Source organism: Mastomys coucha, unplaced genomic scaffold (genome assembly GCF_008632895.1).
Source record: "Mastomys coucha isolate ucsf_1 unplaced genomic scaffold, UCSF_Mcou_1 pScaffold12, whole genome shotgun sequence".
Classification (NCBI taxonomy): Eukaryota; Metazoa; Chordata; class Mammalia; order Rodentia; family Muridae; genus Mastomys; species Mastomys coucha.
In genome coordinates this window covers 92,130,423-92,151,269 of record NW_022196894.1, presented here as the reverse complement: position 1 = coordinate 92,151,269, position 20,847 = coordinate 92,130,423, and the positions used below count along the sequence as shown (strand labels likewise).

At 49.5% G+C, this 20,847-nt stretch overlaps 2 protein-coding genes across 5 annotated transcripts in view; one reads left to right on the top strand and one right to left on the bottom strand.

Annotated features, from left to right (window-relative positions):
* Positions 1-7,502, top strand: part of Hlcs (holocarboxylase synthetase) — a 203,475-nt gene extending 195,973 nt beyond the window's left edge. For all 3 annotated transcript variants that reach the window (XM_031364481.1, XM_031364479.1, XM_031364480.1), the window contains 3 exons: positions 1,769-1,883; positions 3,074-3,287; positions 4,270-7,502. In XM_031364481.1, the coding sequence (XP_031220341.1) occupies positions 1,769-1,883; positions 3,074-3,287; positions 4,270-4,441 (501 nt within the window). In that variant the 3' untranslated portion in view covers positions 4,442-7,502. The remainder of the gene's footprint in view (positions 1-1,768; positions 1,884-3,073; positions 3,288-4,269) is intronic.
* Positions 7,503-9,393: 1,891 nt separating this feature from the next.
* Positions 9,394-20,847, bottom strand: part of Sim2 (SIM bHLH transcription factor 2) — a 40,826-nt gene continuing 29,372 nt past the window's right edge. Inside the window, exons 8-11 of one of the 2 annotated variants that reach the window (XM_031364483.1) lie at positions 15,152-15,299; positions 13,684-13,852; positions 12,832-13,240; positions 9,394-10,911 (exon numbers count right to left, since the gene is read on the bottom strand). In XM_031364483.1, coding sequence (XP_031220343.1) covers positions 10,517-10,911; positions 12,832-13,240; positions 13,684-13,852; positions 15,152-15,299 — 1,121 coding nt within the window. In that variant the 3' untranslated portion in view covers positions 9,394-10,516. Of the gene's footprint in view, positions 10,912-12,831; positions 13,244-13,683; positions 13,853-15,151; positions 15,300-20,847 lie in introns of both variants that reach the window. The other variant, XM_031364482.1, reaches the window with a different exon arrangement.

Genomic DNA, 20,847 nt, shown 5'->3' with positions numbered 1-20,847 from the left:
CCCTATCCTCCCCTGTCCTCCCCTATCCTTCCTTGTCCTCCCCTATCCTTCCTTGTCCTCCCCTATCCTTCCTTGTGCTCCCCTGTCCTTCCTTGTTCTCCCCTGTGCTCCCCTGTCCTCACTGGGACCCCCACTTCCCTTTCTCATTCCAACCCTCATTTCTCTCAGTGTCTTAAAGCTCTGTCTGCTTCCCCTCTGACTTGAAGTCCCTGTCCCAGCATTCCTTTCTCTAGGCACAGACTCTGAGAGAGAAAACCGTGTGTGTGCGCTGTCCCCTTACCCTCTAGGCACAGACTCTGAGAGAGCCGTGTGTGCACTGGCCTCTTACCCTGAGTTCCCAGCAATTTGAAGGCAGAATTTGTCTATGAGGATTTAACTTGGGTCTGTGTGGGCCATAGCACTTTACATATAGGAAAATCACAATTGGGCTGTCCTGAGCATGAGAAGATGGTGAGCAGCACCCCAGCCTCCCCCTGAGGGCCAGTAGCACTCAGCCAGGCTGTCCCCTGTCCCCTGTGGTTGCCAGATGCTAGTCAGAAACAAGTGAGGCACGCCTGTGAGCACTCCTGGGCCCCAGTGGCACTTAGGCCCTTTCTACTGCTCTTTGCTCTCAACCCATGGCTGTGTTGGGCCTTCTAGAGCAGTGAAGGTCTGGCAGGAAAGGACAGGCTTTTGTGGCAATAGTAGGTCCAGTAGCATAGCATTAAGCATGCAGGCTGAGTCCCAAGAGCTGCAGCTCAGTAGCCATGTAAATCTAAATAGGAAAGAGGTGCAGCCAACAGAGGGATGCAGCTGCTGCAGGCAGGCTCAGTGCTGTGCCTCAACCAGAGCGGGGAGGTCAGGCCGCAGACTTGGAGACCGGTAGCCACTGTTCTCAACTTTATGTTTGTCTTAGTCAGGGTTTCTATTCCTGTACAAACATCATAACCAAGAAGCAAGGTAGGGAGGAAAGGGTTTATTCAGCTTACACTTCCACACTGCTGATCATCACCAAAGGAAGTCAGGACTGGAACTCAAGCAGGTCAGGAAGCAGGAGCTGATGCAGAGGCCATGGAGGGATGTTCCTTGCCGGCTTGCTTCCCCTGGCTTGCTCAACCTGCTCTCTTATAGAACCCAAGGCTACAATGGGCTGGGCCCTCCCCCTGCCCCTTGATCACTAATTGAGAAGATGCCCCACAGCTGGATCTCATGGAGGCACTTCCCCAGCTGAAGTTCCCTTCTCTGATAACTCCATCTTGTGTCAAGTTGACACACAGAACCAGCCAGTACAATGTTCTCAGATTCGCAGTCCTCCTTCCTGAGCCTCAGAGCTATTTGTGCAAAAGGTGTTTTAATGAGAGACAGTGATGGGCAGGGAGTGTGCTGAGCGGGTGCTGAGCGGGCTCTGTCAGACTTTACTGTCCAGCTCCAGCAGCTGCTTTAATACTGTGTTACTTGGGACTGGACAGATGGCTCAGCAGTTAAGAGCACTGGCTGCTCTTCCAAGGGACTTGGGTTTGACTCCCAGCACCTCCATGGCAGTTCACAGCTGTCAGTAACCCTAGTCTCAGGGGGATCCAACACCTTTATGGCTCCAGGCTTACACAAGGCACATAGACATATCCATATACATAAAAAACACTGTATGATGCCCCACTTGGTTAACTGTCTAAAGTTGGAGAGGACTAATTCCCTGATCCGTTAGTTTCGAGAATATTTTGTTCATCTTCCGTCTCATTGCTTGATGCCCTGTGGTCGATTGCTTAATTAACTTGCAGATTTTCTTTAGGATATCAACTTGCGAGTGAAGTGGCCCAACGATATTTATTACAGCGATCTCATGAAGATCGGTGGAGTTCTGGTTAATTCAACACTTATGGGAGAAACATTTTATATCCTCGTTGGTAAGTTTTTAACACTTCCCTCTGGCATTTTTTAATATTAGCTAAAATTAAAATGTCTTCTGCATGCCTGTATCTGAAAGAGCAAGTGTTGGTACGAGATGGATGCTTCTAGCATTGCAGTTGTAGATGTGAGGTGATAGATACAGGGAGGACTCGGGTGAGCGGAGAGCACCTCAGGGCTCAGCAGTGTGGAAACTGCCAGATTGATATCACACCTACCAGAACTCTTTCATCGGATCTGCTGCTCAGGGAACTTGAAATGGCTGAAACAAATCCTTTACCGTGCTATAATAAGCAACAGGGCGATGCCTGGGCACTTAGCTTAACTGTCCACTTGGCCCATGTAGAGTCACCTGAGAGAGTCTGGGTGACGGATTGTCCGGATCAGGTTGGTGAATGTCTGTGGGGAATTGTGTTGATTATGTTAACTGAAGTAGGAAAACCCAGCCCAGTGTGGCTGCACCATCCCCTGCTTTCCTGCCGCGGTATTTATTACAGTAACAGACTCAAAACTAGGGCAGTGTCTAAGACACGCCCGCCGCTGGCCTTGCATGCTTAGCCGTGAAACATTACCTTTTTAGCCTTAAACAAACAAAACCCCCTAAGCTAGTCAAAGTAAGATAGAGCCCTGCTCGCTTCACCTCAGCACATCCAGGGAGGAGGAGGCTGCATTTTCTAAGCCTGCTGCCCCATGCCTCTAAAGCTCCATACCCCACATTTAAGTGAGCGATTGTACTAGGTGCAGATTCTGACCAGCATGCATGGCTCATGTTAGATTCTTAAAGCTTCGGGAGGTTGGGGAACCCAAGGACAGGTTTCAGGGTTAGCATCAGAGTTCTGGCTTCTAGAAAGACATAGCCCTCATTGATGGTATTTGAGAGCATTATCCTCCCTCAGACTTTTAATTCGTGCACACTGGGAGAATTTGTACCATTATTGAGAACAGCGGTTCCCAACCTGTTAGTCGACACCCCTTTGGGGGCCACGTGTCAGATCTCCTGCATATCAGATATTTGCACTATGATTCGTAACAATAGCAAAATTACAGTTATGAAGGAGCAACAAAATAACTTTATGGTTGGAAGTCACCACAACGTGAGAAACCGCGTTAAAGGCTCACAGCATTAGGAAGGTTGAGAATCATTGACAATGTCAAGCTGCTTATTTTTAAGTTGTTCGTTTTTCCCCAGGCTGTGGATTCAATGTGACGAACAGTAATCCTACCATATGTATCAACGACCTCATCGAAGAATACAATAAGCAGCACAAGGCCAGCCTGAAGCCCTTGCGAGCCGACTATCTGATTGCTAGGGCCGTAACGGTGCTGGAGAGACTAATCGACAGGTTTCAGGACCAAGGGCCCGACGGCATTCTTCCTCTCTATTATAAATACTGGGTGCATAGGTCAGTGCCCACGCTCCTCTTTCTTTTAAAGTTCCTTAAAGTTAGCACATGAATTTCTTCACAGGAAGGTCTGGATAGTTATTTCTTAACTCTGATGGAAAAGCCCAGTGACTACAAAACCTGAGTAGGCCTAGCAGGAGGAAGAGGAGCCAGCATGCGTCCTGGGAGGATGAGTTGGGAGGACCAGGTCACTAAGAAGAGCTGAAATCACTTTAGTGGGACCTATGAGGAGGCAGATGTGTCTGAGTGGTAGACCCTTCTAGATCTCAAGGTGGGATCCCCATGGGACAATGGCAGCCACACCTGCACCCAGCATCTAAAAATCTACACTCGGGGGTGACACTTGTTCCCAGCATCCTCTGCAGCTGAGGTGTGAGAGACACAGTGTGTAAGACAAGCCTCTACCCTTCCAAAATGAACTTAAGAGAAGGCAGGGCAGCTTCGTGGAGTTAGTTCTCTTCTTCTCTTTTACATAGGTTCCCAGGATTGGACCCTTGGACCCAGGTCACCAGGCTTGCGGGGCAGGCGCCTCACCTGTTGAGCCATCTTGCCTGCCCCTGTGTAGTGTTTTCTTCTTCTTTCTCTATTTTAGCTAGTATATATTGATTTGAAGAGCAGTGGTTTTGGGTTATGGCATCTCACACAGTTCACTGGCCCTCAGTACCCCTTCCCGTCTCCCCCACCCCTTGGCTTTCCTCTCTACTTCCCGGTCTCTTTGCACATCGAGTTAGGAGTACTTGGGGTGAGGATAGGCACAAATCACCAGCAATGGGATCAGAATTAGTACCGTCCAGTACCCAGAAGCCCCAGCCCAGCCCCATAGCTGCCTGAGTGGGATTAGGGCATTTCACAAGGACAGAGAAGGTCAGAGGTCGCCATAGTAAGCCTTAGCCTGTCCTCTCGTAACGGAAAGTCACTGAGCAAGATGTTCCAGCCTTCCGTTGCCTCCCGTGACCCCAGTGTTGGTGTGCTTCATTTTCAGTGGTCAGCAAGTCCGCCTGGGCAGCAGCGAGGGGCCACAGGTGTCTATTGTGGGCCTCGATGATTCCGGGTTCCTGCAGGTTCACCAGGATGACGGTGGGGTTGTGACGGTGCATCCAGATGGCAACTCCTTCGACATGCTGAGAAACCTCATCGTGCCCAAGCGACAATAACACCTCCGTGTGTCCGCACACAGCTTGGGTCTGGCGCAGCAGCAGGCCTCCACGGGAAGCCGCTCCTGGGCTCTGAGTGGGTGCACTCTGCTTGCATAACTGTTGTCTCTGCCTGCCTAGGGCCTGGGAAGCTAATGCAGAGGCAGAGGCCAGTGACCTTTGTTAATTCTTCAGGTTGTGGGTTCCCTGCCCCCACCCTCTCCTCACCCCAGGGATTGTTTTGTTTTGTTTTTAAAATATCTGTGGTTTTATTGGGTGTTTGAAGGTGAGGATTGACTGACAGGTAAGGAAGAGTCAGTTCAGCCTAGGAGTTTAGTTTGCCTTGTGCAGTGTAGAAGTACTCTTCTCCATGTGGGCTTGGATTTGTGTGTACTGGGGGGGGATGAGGAGCAAGGGTTGGGAATAGCCATGAGATGGTACAAATATATCCCAAGGAGCGAAGGCCTTTAGCCCTCTGCTGTTAAAGCAATGAACGCCCACAGCTCAGGTAAACGCTCAGCGCTGTCCCAGAACACACACATTGGATTGTTACTGTTTTCCTTACTCAGGTTGGGCTTCTTGTGGTAGCCTGGAACACAGGACTGAAGGATAGCCTCAGAAATGCTGCTAGCCAGCATTAGCGCCCTTCCTAGGGTCCGATCTGTCAAGTTTTGGAGTTTAAGCCATGATGGCAGCTTCCTTGGAGGCAGAGGCTTGCCCAGGCTGATGGAGATGTGGGCTCACCCTCTGATCCACACAAGGCGGGGTTCTTGGAGCTTTTAAGCTGATTAGCCACAGGCTCTGTTTGTTAGAAGTGGTGCGTCCCCATAAGCCTGTGTTCTCAAGCAGGGCCGAGTGTAGTGCTGCACTGTACGTCGTGACTTTCTGCCCCTTATTTCCTAATGTCATGAAAGAGAGAGAGAGACTGACACAAAATGCCATCAGTTTGGAGAGATGTATGCACGTGCAGTGCATGCCTGATTGCGTGCGTGTGCCTGTGCGTATGCATATGTGTGTGGGGCAGGGAAGGGCTTTAAAAGGAGATGTTCAAAACTGGATGAGCTAAAAGTCTCCGTGGAAGAACAAAGGAAAGGAAGCCTTTCTAGGTTTGTGTCTCCAGATGTGCTCCGTGCTTTTCCATGTACCTCCCGTCTCTGTGGAGCTTGTGAATCATACCCATCGCTGCCCAGCCTGAAAGAACTAGTTCCTGTCTGCCCTCCTGCTTCCTGCCACTTCCACTGAAGTGGGTGGAAAGGAAACGACAGAACAGAGCACTCAGCTTTGAACAAGATCCTCATCATAAACGAGTACCATCTTTATCCAGCTTACGTACTCAGGCCAACTCCAGAAAGCAGAGGTTTTCAGGATAGAAAGCCATCCACCCTGAGCCTGGCACAGACAGCCCCGTTTGAAGCAGAACCAACAGGTAAACAACACCGACCTGACACGTGTTTGAGGGAATATGACTTTAAAAGAACTTGAAAGTAACTTTTTTTGCAAACAGGACTTTGATTAAAATTTTTCTCAAGAGAAAAATATATATATATGTTTTAGTTCCAATATTTTTTAAAATTCATGCAAGTTTAAATAAAATTGTACACCACCCAAAATTACAAGATGACGGGCCCTTGAGAGAGCGTCTGTAAAATATCATCAAGAACAAAGATCTGCAGGCTTGATGTCGCAAAGCTTCATTTCTCAGACTTTGTAATATAAGGCTGTTCATCTCTCAGGACCGCCATCATTACATTTTAAATTTCTATGGGGATTATTTAATGAAAAACACGCTCTGTTTTATTTTAAGCTGAAGGCCTATTCTGGATAGTTCTACTTTGGGGAAAAAATGTTATCATTTAATTTCTTTTCTGTAAGTTAAAACTAGTGAAGTGTGGTCATATCAGAACAGACAGACATGTTCTGGGCATGCTGTTGGTCTTGGAGTAGTTAGAGGACTTAGGGTGTTCTTGCTTATACAGACATGACACTCCTTGTGTTGAGAAACAAAATAGCCTGAGGCAGATGCTGCATTTCCCATTAGCCTGACTTTGCCTCACATGAACCAAAGACTTCAGATTCCACATCGTAGAGAGCATTCTGCTGATGGAGGTGTGAAGGCTCCCACCGTACCTGTCACATGTGAGGGTATTTACAAAACTCAGCATCCGGGATCTCCAGGAACTTTACAAGTCTCCTAGTTTTGCTGCCTCCTAATCTTGAGGCATGGCCACCTAACTCCGAATCTGCCATAGAGCAGGTTACTCCTAGTGTAAATCTGCTTATATATCTACGCCTGGCTGTTGGTGTAGCACCAACATAGCAAAACTAGGTTTCACATGGCGCAGCTGAAGCGATGAAGGAGTCCTTACAGGGAGGGCTAGAAGCGACGGACCTGTGTCCTGTGGATCTATCTCACCACGAGGAATGATGGGACCCAGCGTGGAAGTAGTGCCGTGTCAGAGGCTTGAACAAATACACACCCAGTGAGGAACAACAGAAGTCTGGAGATCCCCCACGCCTAGGACACAGTGTGGTAGTCCCTGGCCTGGCTCACCTAACGCTTCCAGAATGCAGGAGTCTTAGGGTCTCTGCTGCCCTGACAGACCAGAAATGGGACATCCTCATTCCTGGCTCATCTCTATGCATCTTTGAAATAAACAAAAATGTAAACCTTTGCTATTTTTTTTTTTTATTTTTTAGCTTTTCAAAGAATCATCTCTGAAAAGAATTACTATAAACCCATGCCTATAAAGTAATTCTACCAAAATAAACTTAGGATTTTGACTGCTGCTCCAGTCCGTTCTTGCGTACCCCAGTTCATTAAGAATGGCCACTAGCTTCTAGCTGCACTGTTTTTATTTGATATTTAAACATGCTTTCATAACAAAGATCATGTGTAAGAATTCAGCCATCTGGGACTTTGTGACTTTTTATGTATTTTTGGCAGAAAGGATATCTTACTAGTTCACAAAGGCTCAAAGTACAAACATCTTTTAACTGAAATGAGCGCTTGCCGACTCTGTCCTTTCCAGGTATTTCCGCTATGAGAACTGATCAACTTTCATTAAAGAGACTTCTGTCCTGAGATTTTTTTTAATGGTATATATCTTGCCTGCATTTGGGATCAGCTTGCATCATATGCTATAGGTAACCTATAAGCTGCCAGAACTGCTTTGCTGTCCTGATAGATGAAAACATGGATAGATTTTACATGTGTAGACTGTATACACACACGTACACCACACACACCACATACCTTTATGGTTTAAGGGAGGAAGGCCTGGACTTCTGAAATGCTGAAGGGAGTGGGGGCAGGGGGACTGAGCCCTTCCACCCCTTCCTGCCTCTGCAGTGGTATGAGTGGAATGGCTTTTCTAGAAAGGGGCTTCCAAGAACATAAAGGAATTCCTTTCCCTGGGAGGCCCTGGGCAGGGCCAAAGGCTGGAATCAGCTTGGGCCTCAAGTCCATTTGATCTGGCATTTGTGTCAACATGTACCATCTTAGTAGGGCCCACAGTGGTATTTTTGTTGTTGTGGTTGTTGTTGTTTTGTGAAAGAGGGCACATCATTAGTAAAGCGTCACAGAATTGAGAAAAGATACCAGGGCAAAATCTTGAGGATGAGGATAACAGTATTAGGTTGCCATGGTAACTGCTTGGCAACTTTGTCTGAGTCCATAACCTCTGGAAGCCAGTTTAGCTCTCTGAGGAATCTTCCTTCCTTTTGTTGGCTATAAAAACTGGTGATGTTTGTCCACGTAAGGGAATGTTTACTAATATGCATTTTAATTTTTAGGAACACACAGACTCCCTTATGTTTGTGTGCGTTATCATTTATGAATCTCCAACAAGGTCATTTCCCACACACGCACTAAAAATCTTTCCTGTTAGCTTCCTTCAGTGTTTGTGTCTAGTGGATACAGGTTGACACAAAAGCAATTAAGTGGAACTTTATTGAAAAATGTTGATGCTAATTCCCACAGATCAAACATAGACCATCCAAGAACCATGGATTAATTGTGAGACTCATGAGCATCAGAGCTTGGCTTGTCATGTACAGACACTGAGAGCATCGAGCGCTGGGTGTAGGCAAGGGCCGTAAGCAGCTCTCCTGTGGCCCAGTGCCTTCCACATATGCTGCTGGTCCTAATCTTGCCAATGCTATAGGGAATAAAAAGGGTCTTCCCTAAGTAGCACAGAAGGCAGGCTGAAGTTTACACTCAGAGTTCTCCGAGCCACTGTCACACAACTTCAGAAGGACCACACCAGGCCAAACAGTTCCACGTGAGGTTTATTGGGGGTGGGGGCAAGGTAGTGGCAGAAAAAGAAAGGGGAAAGAGAGAGAGAGAGAGAGAGATGGGGGGGCCTTTATATATGATGATGATATAATCACAGGTAAAGGTGAGAGGTGAGCCAAGTGGATTCTGGGAATATGGTGGCTGTTGCCTTGGCAACACCTATGTGATATCATGGGTTTCAGAGGTCCCGATACCAACAGTAGGTTCTTTTGTTTTCATTTTGTTTTGTTTTAATGTGGATCATTTCTGTACAGGTTGAAAGAGTTTCTTAAAGTAAAGGGGAGGGTTGCTGTGGTGGTTGGCTGGGTTTTCCATACAGGCTTTCTCTGTGTAACCCTGGCTGTCCTGCAACTCAGAGAGATCCTCCTGCCTCTGCCCCCCAAGTGCTGAGATTATAGACATACTCCACCACTGCCAGGCCCACGTCAACTACATTTTTTAAAGTAAATGAATGCGATCTTTCCTGGGTAGAGAAGTTGAAAGGTGGCAGTCAACGCAGATATTTATTGGTTAAGACAGATGTCCAGGTCAGACCCATGAGGAAATTTTTGAATAGTAATTTTCTCTTTTTCTTTCCATACTTGGGTTCAAACCAGCATCTCTCAGCTAGTCACACCCCCAGCCTTAAATAGTAACCCTCAAAAGAAAAATGCATACCCCCATAGATAAACCATAAATGTGAAACAAAAGTAATGGAAGTTTATTTTTAAACACTGCTGGTAAGTTTAGAAAAAGAGTATCCATTCACCTGTTACACACTTGTTCGTATGAAGCTCTTGCTATGTAGAAAACGCTTAAATGTATACACCACTTTCAGTACATCCCTCAAGCAATTTTTCCACAAAGTGCAGTCCGTTCCGGCTTCCGTATTGCACATGCAGTTTATCTAGCTTTAGGAGTTCCTACTTGCAAGCAAACCCAAGCGCAGGACTAGCAGATGTGTGCAGGCTGGAGGGATGTTGCCAGGGAATTACACTTGATAGGGCCGTTCTCTAACAAGCCTGGCTATATATATATCTTTTTTGCATTTAATGCCTACTTCGTATTTTGAAGGTGCAACTTGTGGGTGTCAACCAGAGTTCCTAAGGGCTCGGTTATGAGCGAGATTGTTAATGTGCTTCTGAAGCAAACCCATGTCCACGCACACAATAGGCTTGCACGTCTGCCTCCTTAGCCTCGGCTTGTTGGCTTTTGTATTTTTAAAAGGATTAAATTTAAAAATGAGATGCATGAGTTCAAAGACAGCAGAAACTGTTGTCTGCTCGTGGGACTTACAAGGATAACATTTTCTGTTTACAAGTGTCCAAAAGGACTCTGAAGGGACTTTCCACCCTATCTGCACCCCTCAGGAACAGAGGACCGTGGGAGGGGGGGGGGCTTAAAGTGGCATCCGTCTGCCAAGCTGTATGCAATGTCTTGATTTTCCATTATTGGGCCTCGGCTTGATTGGCTTCATGGTGAAGAAAACAAGATCCCTGGAAACGGTAGTTTGAGGTCACAGGTTGACATCTGGATGCTCAGCCCCACGAAAACCCGGCCCTTGGCGACAGGGATGGGCAGTCCCTTCTCCCCATCCTCCAACTGCGTCCCAACCCTCTACACCAGCATCTACGGTAAAAATCTAAAAATCGGCTGCGGAGTTCTATTAAAATAGTTGTCTCTGTATAAATTAATTTATATCGTGCATATACAATTCGCCCCTCCATCTGCTGGACCTTGGGAGTGAAAAAGGAACCAGAGAAGGCCTGGCCTATGGCTTCTCCCTGCGGGCCGCCCTGCAGAGCGGGACCGGCCCTGGCGGGTCACCTGCCGTTGGTGATGATGACTGAGGCGCCCAGGTAGTGCGACCGGGGCGCGCCGGGCGCAGAGGTTGCGACGGGGCCAGGGTGTCCGGACCTCAGCGAGCCGGCCGCCTCCGGGGCTCCGGGCGCAGCGCTCCCCAGCGGCCCGCGGCGCGCCAGCACGCGGTGGTAGTTGAGCAGCACGAAAGGCAGCTGCGCCGGCGCCTGCGGCTCGGGGGCCGGCGGTGCGCAGCACTCGGGGGGCGCTCGGGCCAGCGCCAGCCGGGCAGCGTCCCGGGACGCCTGGCGAGCCGCCTTGGCGGGTCCCAGCGCCGGTTCCTCGCGGTAGTGGCCGCAGCTCGGGAAGCTTGGGGGCGCGGGGTCCTCGCCAAACCTGCGTGCGGCTGCGGAGGGCGCTGCGGGGACAAGCGACAAGTGAGAGGATTGTACTGGGAAGGAAGTCGCACACTCAGAAACGCGTCCATCCTGTGCTCTGCGCTGAGCCACACGTACCCTCAGCCCTGCCCAGCCTCAGGCGCCGCCGGTGCCCTTGCACAGAGAAGCGCACGTCCTCAATCGTTCACAGAAAGCCACAGGGTCCTCTCCTCGTTCCTGCTCTGAGCCACGCGCGCCCTCACACATGCAGAGCCACGTGGTCCTCCATCACGCACAGAGTCATAGGATCCCCCAACATACACTACCGCACACGCCCTCCATCGAGCACAGAGCTACTTAGTCCTCCTTCGTTCATACCACACCCCTTGTGTATTCCAGGCCAGCGCAGTGCAATCATGCGACATCGTTGGAAATGTGCTGGGAGCTTTAGAGGAACAGGTGGGATTCATTCTGAGTAACACGCTTAATGCAACAGATCCAAATACTCCAGTGTGTCATCAATATTAAGAAATGCTTTAAAGTTACGCGGAGCTAGTGGACAACAGCGGAATCAAGCCAAGCAAATTCTTCATAGCACCTTTACTAATCCCTCAGTACGGTGAGGGGGGCGGGGCAGTAACTGCCCTGTGCTGTTTAGTAGGCCCATAATTAAGAGTATTAACGGTGCCCATTCAAGTAATTCCCCCAAGCTTTCTCGTGCGGCCATTGTTTTAATACCAAAAACTAGTAAGTTGGTCACAAATTGCCTCAAATTAGCACCTCCAGTCCTTCCCTGTGCCCATCTAATCAAATGTGACAAGCAGGCGCCTTCCAACCATTGGTTTAAGGTAGTAGTAAAAGCCAGATTCTGTGTGTTAGACCATTGGCCAGTCCTCCAATACAAAGAAACAAGCCTGGCTCACATGGGTGTTTGCAAGGTTCTTCCTTGACTCTTCCTTTCCTTGAATGTGAAGGGCCCTTGCACAGTGAGTGTTGGGGTCCAACCGTCCCAAGGGTGGGACCATGGCTGCAGGGACAGGCTGGTACCAAGGCAGGGCAGGCCCTGTGGCTGGTTGGTCTCTTCTAAATTGTCTGCTTTTGAAAACAATGCTCTCCTTATGTCCACAAAGGCCTGCTTTCTCTCAGAATTGTCCCTCTGCTCAGATTTGGCCACAAAATGGAGACTGGTCACAATATGAAGTTGTATCATCAGAGTTTGCACAGAAAGCCAAGCCAGGGAGGCAGAGTGAGGGAGAGAGGAGAGAGAGATGATTGTGTTATATGGGAGGGGGGCACGCTGAGACATGAGTCCAGCGTGTCGGGAGCACACGCTCCAGGGACCTACTTAGGGAGTGCTGATGATACTTTGCCTCAGCCGTAGCATCCAAGGGTGACATCCACTCCCATATTAGCCGTTCCTGCAGAACTAGCAAGCACCTAGAGTGTGCTAAGTACACTCCCTACATAGGCTGAGGTCCCATTTCACAGAGAGAAAGACAGAGGCTTGAAGAGCCCATACTACTTATTCTCTGTTCATGGCTTCTGTCCCCTAGGCCAGGCATTTCTACATTTGTTTTCTGAAGTTTGAAAACCAGTCTAGGAAGAGAACTGTCATTTGCTTTGAGGAATGGCGAAAAGACACCTCATGCGGCTGGAGTGTGGTCAACCATGGGAGCTGGTTTGGAAAATCACTTTTGCCTCCCTGTGGGGTCACGAATAAGGCCAGAACTTATATGGCGACTGGACAGTCAGCTTCCCTCTGCTGTTTATACCATCTCCGGTGTTCTTGTTATATGTGACTCATGCCCATGGAACCATGATTGGCAATAGGAAGCAGGGTAATCCCTACTTAGAGGCAGAGGAGGCCAGTTTGCCCAAAGTATGAGAATTCTTTTTCCATCTACCACCCACTGCTACTGATGCTGAACCCTGGCCCTCCCCCTCGTGCAAATGAGACCCACCTTCATAGTTTGGCACAAGTCCATGCCGGGCAGCATTCACGGGAGGCTCAGAAAGGTTTTTAGCTGGCGATGAGCTGCTGGGCACAAGAGAGTTGGCATAATGCCATTGGCATTCACTGCTGGCTGGCAGTGTGCTCAGGAAAAAGCGTGCCACCTCACACGGGGACCCTTGGGGCTGCCCGAACTTGGCGGGCAATCCTGGCTTCTTGCTGCTGAAGACGTGAGAGTCCAGTGGGAAGTGTCCATAATGGTAGGAGAAGGGGAGGCTGTAGGGTGGCCCATATAAAAGGTCGCTGGCTTCTGAATGGAGCTGCTGTTCTGGGGGAGCCACAGCATTTGTGGGGGGACTAGTTCTCCAGTTTCCCGCCTGGCTGCACTCCAGTTTGTCCATTTGGAACGAGCTGTATTGCTGCTGCGTGGTAAAGGAAGGCAGAGGAGAGGCCAAAGGTAAGCTACCTTGTAGTTGTATAAGACTGGAGCTTAGGGGGCCCAGCCCCATGCTGGGGGTGGGGGCCTGACCCTAGTGGTACTGTGAGGTCCCTGAGTGGAAAGATTTTATTCTCCAAGATGATCACACACCAGATGCTTGTGGACACTTGCCACTTCCCACTTCCCAGAGCTTACTACTGACACTTTGAGAGGAGACGTTTCATTTTGATATTACCATGAGCCAAGTGAGGTAGCATATATTTATGCTGCAAGCTGGTTGTGGGACCCTTTCTCTCCCTCCAAGGACACCCCTGAGCAGAGGTTTCTAGTTGATGCCCAGGTGTCCTGAGCCCCCAGGATGCTGTCTTGTCCTGTGTGCGTTACCTGAGCCCCCAGGCCGCTGTCTTGTCCTGTGTGTGTTACCTGTGGGGGATACGGGTTGGTTCTCAGCTTTGTCTTCATCTTTGTGTTTTTGGGTTTAGCTGATTTCCTAGTTTCTTGTGAGGTAGACAAGGTGGTTCTCCAGGATTCCTGGGACTTAGAGGTGGATACCTGGTCCAGAGATAGCTGAAGTTCCTTGTATTCGACATCCCTAAAATGCAAAAGTGGGCAAGTCACGCCCAGGAGCTCATGCATGAAGGAAGAAGAGCTGCCTGAGCTGCACCCCCTGAGCAAGCTCCTGCTCCAGGCCCAGAGCGTCTCTTATGGACATGACAGAGCCCGCTGCAGCTCCAATGTGGTGACCAAGAGTTCTGAGCAAGGTTAGTACTGCTTGGCAAGAATGGAAGATCATAATATGCTTTCTTCAAGCCCATTCAGCCCACATACATGTCCCAAGGCTGCTCTTGACCATGGCAAGGGGCGGGCATGCTAACGAGGCAAAAGCAAAAGGCAGCGACCCCAGAGACCCTCAGGACCCCATCGGTCTGTGCGTCTGGGGCCCAGCTGTTCTCTGTTGAGGGACCCAGAAGCCTGGTGGGATGGCCCTGTGGGGAGCCAGCTCCTAACCTTGTCTACTTTCATATGGACTTGTGCCGAGTCTGCAACTTGGCAAAGTCATATCCCGAAGGTTACTGCTAAATGCTGCCAGGCCTGGCTAGTGTAACTAAGGGACAGAGGCATTTCTCCCATGTATTTTTGCCAGATCCTCCTCCTAAAGCACATAGTAGCCTGCTGGTGGCTCTGTAAAAGAACCTAGGGTCTGAGTCCTCAGTGTTCAGGACACAAAGCGGGGGTCCTTCTCTGGCTGAGGCTAGGGCTGAGGCACAGGTGTGTGGTGACTGCTCAGCAGTAGCTTTAGTGCACACTCCGAGCCATATCCAGGAAGGTGTGCCTGTCACTTCTAGAACTTACACAGAACTACATCTGAGCCCTTTGGTGGCCTATTCCTGAAACCCCGGTACTTGGGAGTCGTAAGATAGAAGCTAGCCTCAACCAATGATAAGACTCTGTCTCAAAACAAAATTTTTTTTTTTTTTCAGTTAGAACCTGGGGTTTTTAGGCACCAAATATTCGACCACACTGGTAACAGAATATGTACGAAGACAGAGAAATGGGAGAAAGCGTCTGTCCCTGAGAGCAGAAGCACAGATAGATGTGTGTGACTGACACAGGATATGAACCCACCCTTTTTGCATGCTGTCCCCTCCCAGGCCCAGTCCCAGGATCTAATACGCAATAATCCTTCGAGCTCCCCTTGCCCCACTCATCCTTCCCACCGCTCCCTGGCACACATTAATGGTTCAGAGCTCCCGATCTACCAGATTATTCTGGTAAAACAAAAAGGGAGACAAAGAGTCCAGAGAATGAGGAATGGGAGGGGACACTTCTCAGAGCGTTGTGACAGGGATGGAGGAGAGAGCAAGGAGAGAAACAAATGTGGCTGACTTACGTGAGAACGTAATTGACACTCACGATACAGTGAGGCCGGGACGAGCGGCTGTTGTGCACCACAGTGGCGTAGCTCTGCACCCAGACCCAGCCGCCCAGCTTGGACAGCAGCCGGTAGTATTTGGTGGTGACCTGGCCCTTCACAAGCACTGTAAACACAAGGTGACATGAATCCTGGAACGCTGAGGTCCCGCCCTACCCCCTGACACACACAGCCTTCCAGGGCAATGCTGAGGTCCCGCCCTACCACCTGACACACACACACACACACACACACACACACACAGCCTTCCAGGACCTTAACAGAGTGGGTGTGCTCTCACTGTACAAACATGAACACGTGTGAATGTACACCACACACACACACACACACACACACACACACACACACACTCATGAAGGAATGTCACCTACAACTTTGCACAGTCCCTGGAGTGGTCCCTCTGCTCTTGTTAAGAGCCCTAACTTAACAGTCACCGCTTTCGTGGGAGAAAAGCCCCCACACCACCAGTCCCCGCAGAGTGGTGAGACCCGATTAGCTTTTTAGTATCCAAAAATGCCCCCAATTATGTTTTAATCCCCCAAACCTTCAATAGGCAGAGGGACTTAGTTGTTTAAACAGAACGCTAATTTTAGTGTATCGACCAAGTGTCAGGTTGGCGCTGACTTGCCATCTGTTGGGATGTGTGTGTTCATGGAGAACCTACTCCCTATATTTTCTTCCCAATTACCCATTTTCCTTGGGCTGTTAATTTCCTGTGTTGCTCATGTAAGAAAGCCCTCGGCTTGGTGACACAGCTCCTGAAAACTGGGCCCATGAGCCCACCTTCTACGCATAGGTGCAAACACTGGGCTGGGCAGTGGAGCAGTCCCCCAAAGCTGCTAGGCGGCCATAGACTGTCACTCCCCACCTTGCAGCCCTCAGTTGGGCAGATGGAGGGAAGCTGGGAGGAAAGGAAGCCGCCAGGAGCTGCGGGGGGGGGGGGGGGGGGGGGGGGGGGGGGGGGGGGGGGGGGGGGGGGGGGGAGAGCAGAGAGCTGAGCAAAGGCATGGCAGCTATTACTCACGTACACACAGACACACACACAGAGACACACACACAGACACACACACACATAGACACACACACACAGACACACAGACATACTCACACATAGACACACACAGAGACACATACACAGACACACACAAACACACACACAGAGACACACACACAGACACACACACAGACACACACACACAGACACAGAGACACACACACAGAGACACACACAGACACACACAGAGACACACAGACATACACACAGAGACACACATACACACACAAACACACACAAAGACACATATACATACACAGACACATACAGACACACACACAGAGACATACACATACATACACACAGACACACAGACACACACACATACACACCGACACACACAGACACATAGACATACACATACACACAGACACACACAGAGATACACACACAGAGACACACACACAGAGACACACACACAGAGACACACACACACATACACAGAGACACATACATGGACACACACAGACACACACAGAGACACACACTCTAGAACCTTCCTGCTCTTCAAGACAGGGCTGGCCTGGGGCCCTACTGGAAACCACCTGACCAGAGACCAGAGAAGAAGGCCAAAGGAGCTGAGGCCTGATGGAGCCAGCTTGTGCTAAAGGACACAGACAGACAGACACACACACACACACACACACAGAAAGCAGACAGACACACATATAAACAAACAGAACAGACAGATGCACATACACACACACAGAAAGCAGACAGACATACTCAGACAAACATACATACATACACGCACACACACACACACACTTGAATACACAGAAATTTTACGATGATTATAAAAGCTGTGCACTAGAAGAACGTGTGCAAACCTCCAGAGTAACCATAAAAGCAAAACTGAGTGAGCGCTTGCTCAACTCCTGACTCAAAGGAGGGACTCAGAAAGGAAGCAACGGTGTGGGGCCCTTTATGTGAGAAGCCCACGGTAGGCAAATCCATAGGGCCAGAGCCCATGGGCAGATCCAAAAGAGGAAGGGCAGGAGTAAGAGAGACCGAGCAGCCACTTCTGGAGAAGCTGGCAGTGTTGGCGAGTCACACAAAGGTGTCAGCTGCATTGTGAACACTGCAAATGCTTCAACAGGGTGGCAAGGCGTGCCAGCTGCTTGGCAGTGGGGGCCATCCTGGGGCTGGTGGCAAGCGACTCCAAGCTCGATGTTTAAAGACCAAGAGCTTCTCGTGTGCTCAAGGGGGGAAGGCTGAGACTTCGGAGCTCTATGCAGACACTGAAATGCTTGACTGGGATTGGAGACTGGAGGATGCATGCCATACAGCAGGAAGAGAAGAGGCGAGACGCGGAAATGAGTGTAACTCTAACTAAAGAAAAAGGGCATGTGCTCACTCAAACTGAGGTCTTCTATCCTTCCTCGTCTATAGAAGGATCATCACAGTCACAGACACACAGTTGCCAAGGCTAGACCTTTCCTGAAGAACTCAAGCTGACAGGTGGGGCTCCATGCGGTCTTATCTGACCGGCTTCGCATCTTCTAAAGTTCTAGCAAAGAGTGGGTTTGAGTTTTCTAACCAGAGTGGAAAATTGGGTGCTTTGTTATGACATGGGAAAGTGTTTTGTGTGGGAGGTTGGGAAGCAGAAATACAGCTTACTCAAGGCTCACAGCCTTTAGGGACATCTGCAGAGATGCACGCAGTAACTTGCCACATAACAGCCTCCTCACCCTACTGCGTAACAGCCATCCCTATGGCCCTGCTGCGTGACAGCCATCCCTGTGGCCCTGCTGCGTGACAGCCATCCCTGTGGCCCTGCTGTGTGACACCTGTTTTACCTACTCTTTTATGCTCAGGATTTATTCTGGTTTCTCAGCATATTTGCTTGGCCAGGGTGGGATCTGAGCTGTGAACATGAGAACAAGGCCGTAGAGTATTTACAGTGCTTCCTTGCCTCATCTGCTTTCCCCATCCCCATGACACATAGGAAGTGATATCTTCATGAAATGGAGCCTTCCTCCCAAGTTACACAAAGGGCCTGCACCCACAGCTGAAGTAGGATCAGAGGTGTAAAGAGCGTCCCTGCTACAGGCTGAACTGTGCCATCCAAACCGCGAGCTTAGCACCACATGCTTGGCACCACAAAACAAGCACCACGCGCTTGGTACCACAGAACAAGCACCACACGCTTGGTACCACAGAACAAGCACCACACGCTTGGTACCACAGAACAAGCACCACACGCTTGGTACCACAGAACATGACTTTTTGGAGACAGTGACTTTAGAGAGGTAAATATGGTGGCACAAGGCATGTGCCCTGACCCATTATGACCATTGTCTTTATAAGATAGTAGGACCATGGGAGCACACACAGACAACTGAGCACTTGAGAGCACCAGGAAGATGCTCAGGAGAGGAGGAGCCATGCTGACACCTTGAACAGGCCTTGTGCCTCACAAGTGTGGAGAAACAAAGGCCTCTTGTTAGAGCTATTTGGGCTGTGGTGGTTTATTGTGGCTGCCCCAGAACACTCATCAGGTCCCCACAAGGTTCTAAACATCATGCACAGCAGGGTCCTCAGGAAAGAAGCTATGTCATTTCTGTAGGGTTCTAAGGAGCCAAACACAGCTAGGCGCTCCTGTGAGAGGAGAGGCAACAGCCTTGGGCACTGGGCTGGAGATCAGGGTGGGGATGGGGGTGCTCAGTGCCTTTTACTCTTCACAGAGCAGGAGCTCTGAGGAAAGCCATGAGGTCATGGTTGTTAGTCAATGGGGACCTCAGACAGGGAAGGTGACGGGACCAGGAGAGGCTTCTGTGTACAGGAGACTGGGAAACAGCTGAATGGCAGCCAAGGAGAGGAGGAGCCTGAGGAGGGACTGAGAAGTGAGCTCTGGGACTAGTTGGTGGTCTCTTCCAGCTGCGGGCACCTGTTCTCCTGCTGGAGATCTCACTTAAGCACACTCTGACCAGACATGGAATGAGTCAGAAGATTAATGTCACTCACAAGCAGTTCGTAGCTGAGAGAGACAGGAGCTGCCATGTAGAAATGGTGGCCACTGTTTCTTCTTTTACCCCAGTAACTTGGAGGCACATGACTCCCACTGGCTCCCAGAACACCCCAGGACTGAGGGCCAGCTGGGACAGCAGCAGCCAGTGGAGACCCTAGACTCTTCTTTTTGAGACAAGGTCTCATGTATCCCAAGCTGGTCACAAACTCCCTGCATAGATAAGGATGCCTTGCTGGGAATCTCAGGCCTTCAGTCTCAGCATCAGAGACAGGGCCAGGCAGATTCATGAGTTCAAGGCCAGCTGGTCTACGGAGTGAGTTCCAGGACAGCCAGGGACTCCTCTCTCTCTCTCTCTCTCTCTCTCTCTCTCTCTCTCTCTCTCTCTCTCTCTCTCTCTCTCTCTCTCTCTCTCTCTCTCTCTCTCTCTCTCTCTCTCTTTCTCTCTCTCTCTCTCTCCCCTCTCTCTCCCCCTCTCTCTCTCTCTCCCTCTCTTACACACACACAAAAGAAAGAAAGAAAGAAAGAAAGAAAGAAAGAAAGAAAGAAAGAAAGGAAGGAAGGAAGGAAGGAAGGAAGAAAGAAAGAAAGAAAGAAAGAAAGAAAGAAAGAAAGAAAGAAAGAAAGGAGAAGGAAAGAAAGGAAGGAACAAACAAACAAAAAGGAAAAAACCTATGCCTTGAACTTCTGATCCTACTGGGACTGGAACCCAGGGCCTGTGATTCTGTGTTGCCAGCAGACAACTCCTGTCAGAGTTCCCTCCAGTCCTGGTCAATATGTGGAGACAGGAAACTTCCCATGAGACCCCTGGCTTTCACACTCATACACATACATGTGCATATATAACTTTACATATGTACATAAACATGTACATACAACATACACAAAACACAGACACACATACATTTACACATGTGTACGTACACCACACACACATTCAGTTTCTAACTCCTCATCTCTGTGTGCCAAGGGGCCAGGAATCTGGTCATGGCAGGGCTCCCTGTGAACGTGGAGAAAGGAGAGCAGGCCAAATGATACCCTAGTCTCCATCCCAGGATCACACCACATAGCTAAGAGGCCAGTGCAGCCTCTGGACCTGCAAGCCACCTCCAAGGACACTGGCAAATGTCTTCTAACATCTTTAGCTGATCCAGAACAAAGCAAACACCCAGAACATGACCCAGGCCACACCTAGAAGCCCCCAGCTTGCCCAAGCATCTGCATCCCGCAAGTACCCAAGACTTGCTGTGGGCCTGAAGGGGCAGAAGGGCAGAAGGAAGGATAAGATATTTCATTCTATATGAATTATCCCCTGTATTCCTAAAGAAAAGTGCTGTTTCTTTTCACACTCTCTCCACACTCCGAGGTCCTGAAACTGCCTCCATGGGCAAATCAAATCCTGCCCCCTGTGCTAGAACAGAAGGTGTCTCTGGCATCCCAGTAGAGCAAGATTCAACTGCTGAACTCTGCTGGGGGTTGGCCACAGGCAAGTGCGTCATCACCCTCTCTAACCTCAGTATACTGAAAAGGAAAACGAAGATCTCTTTCACTGCTCAGTAATCTATTTAGTTTCTTCTTCTTCTTCTTCTTCTTCTTCTTCTTCTTCTTCTTCTTCTTCTTCTTCTTCTTCTT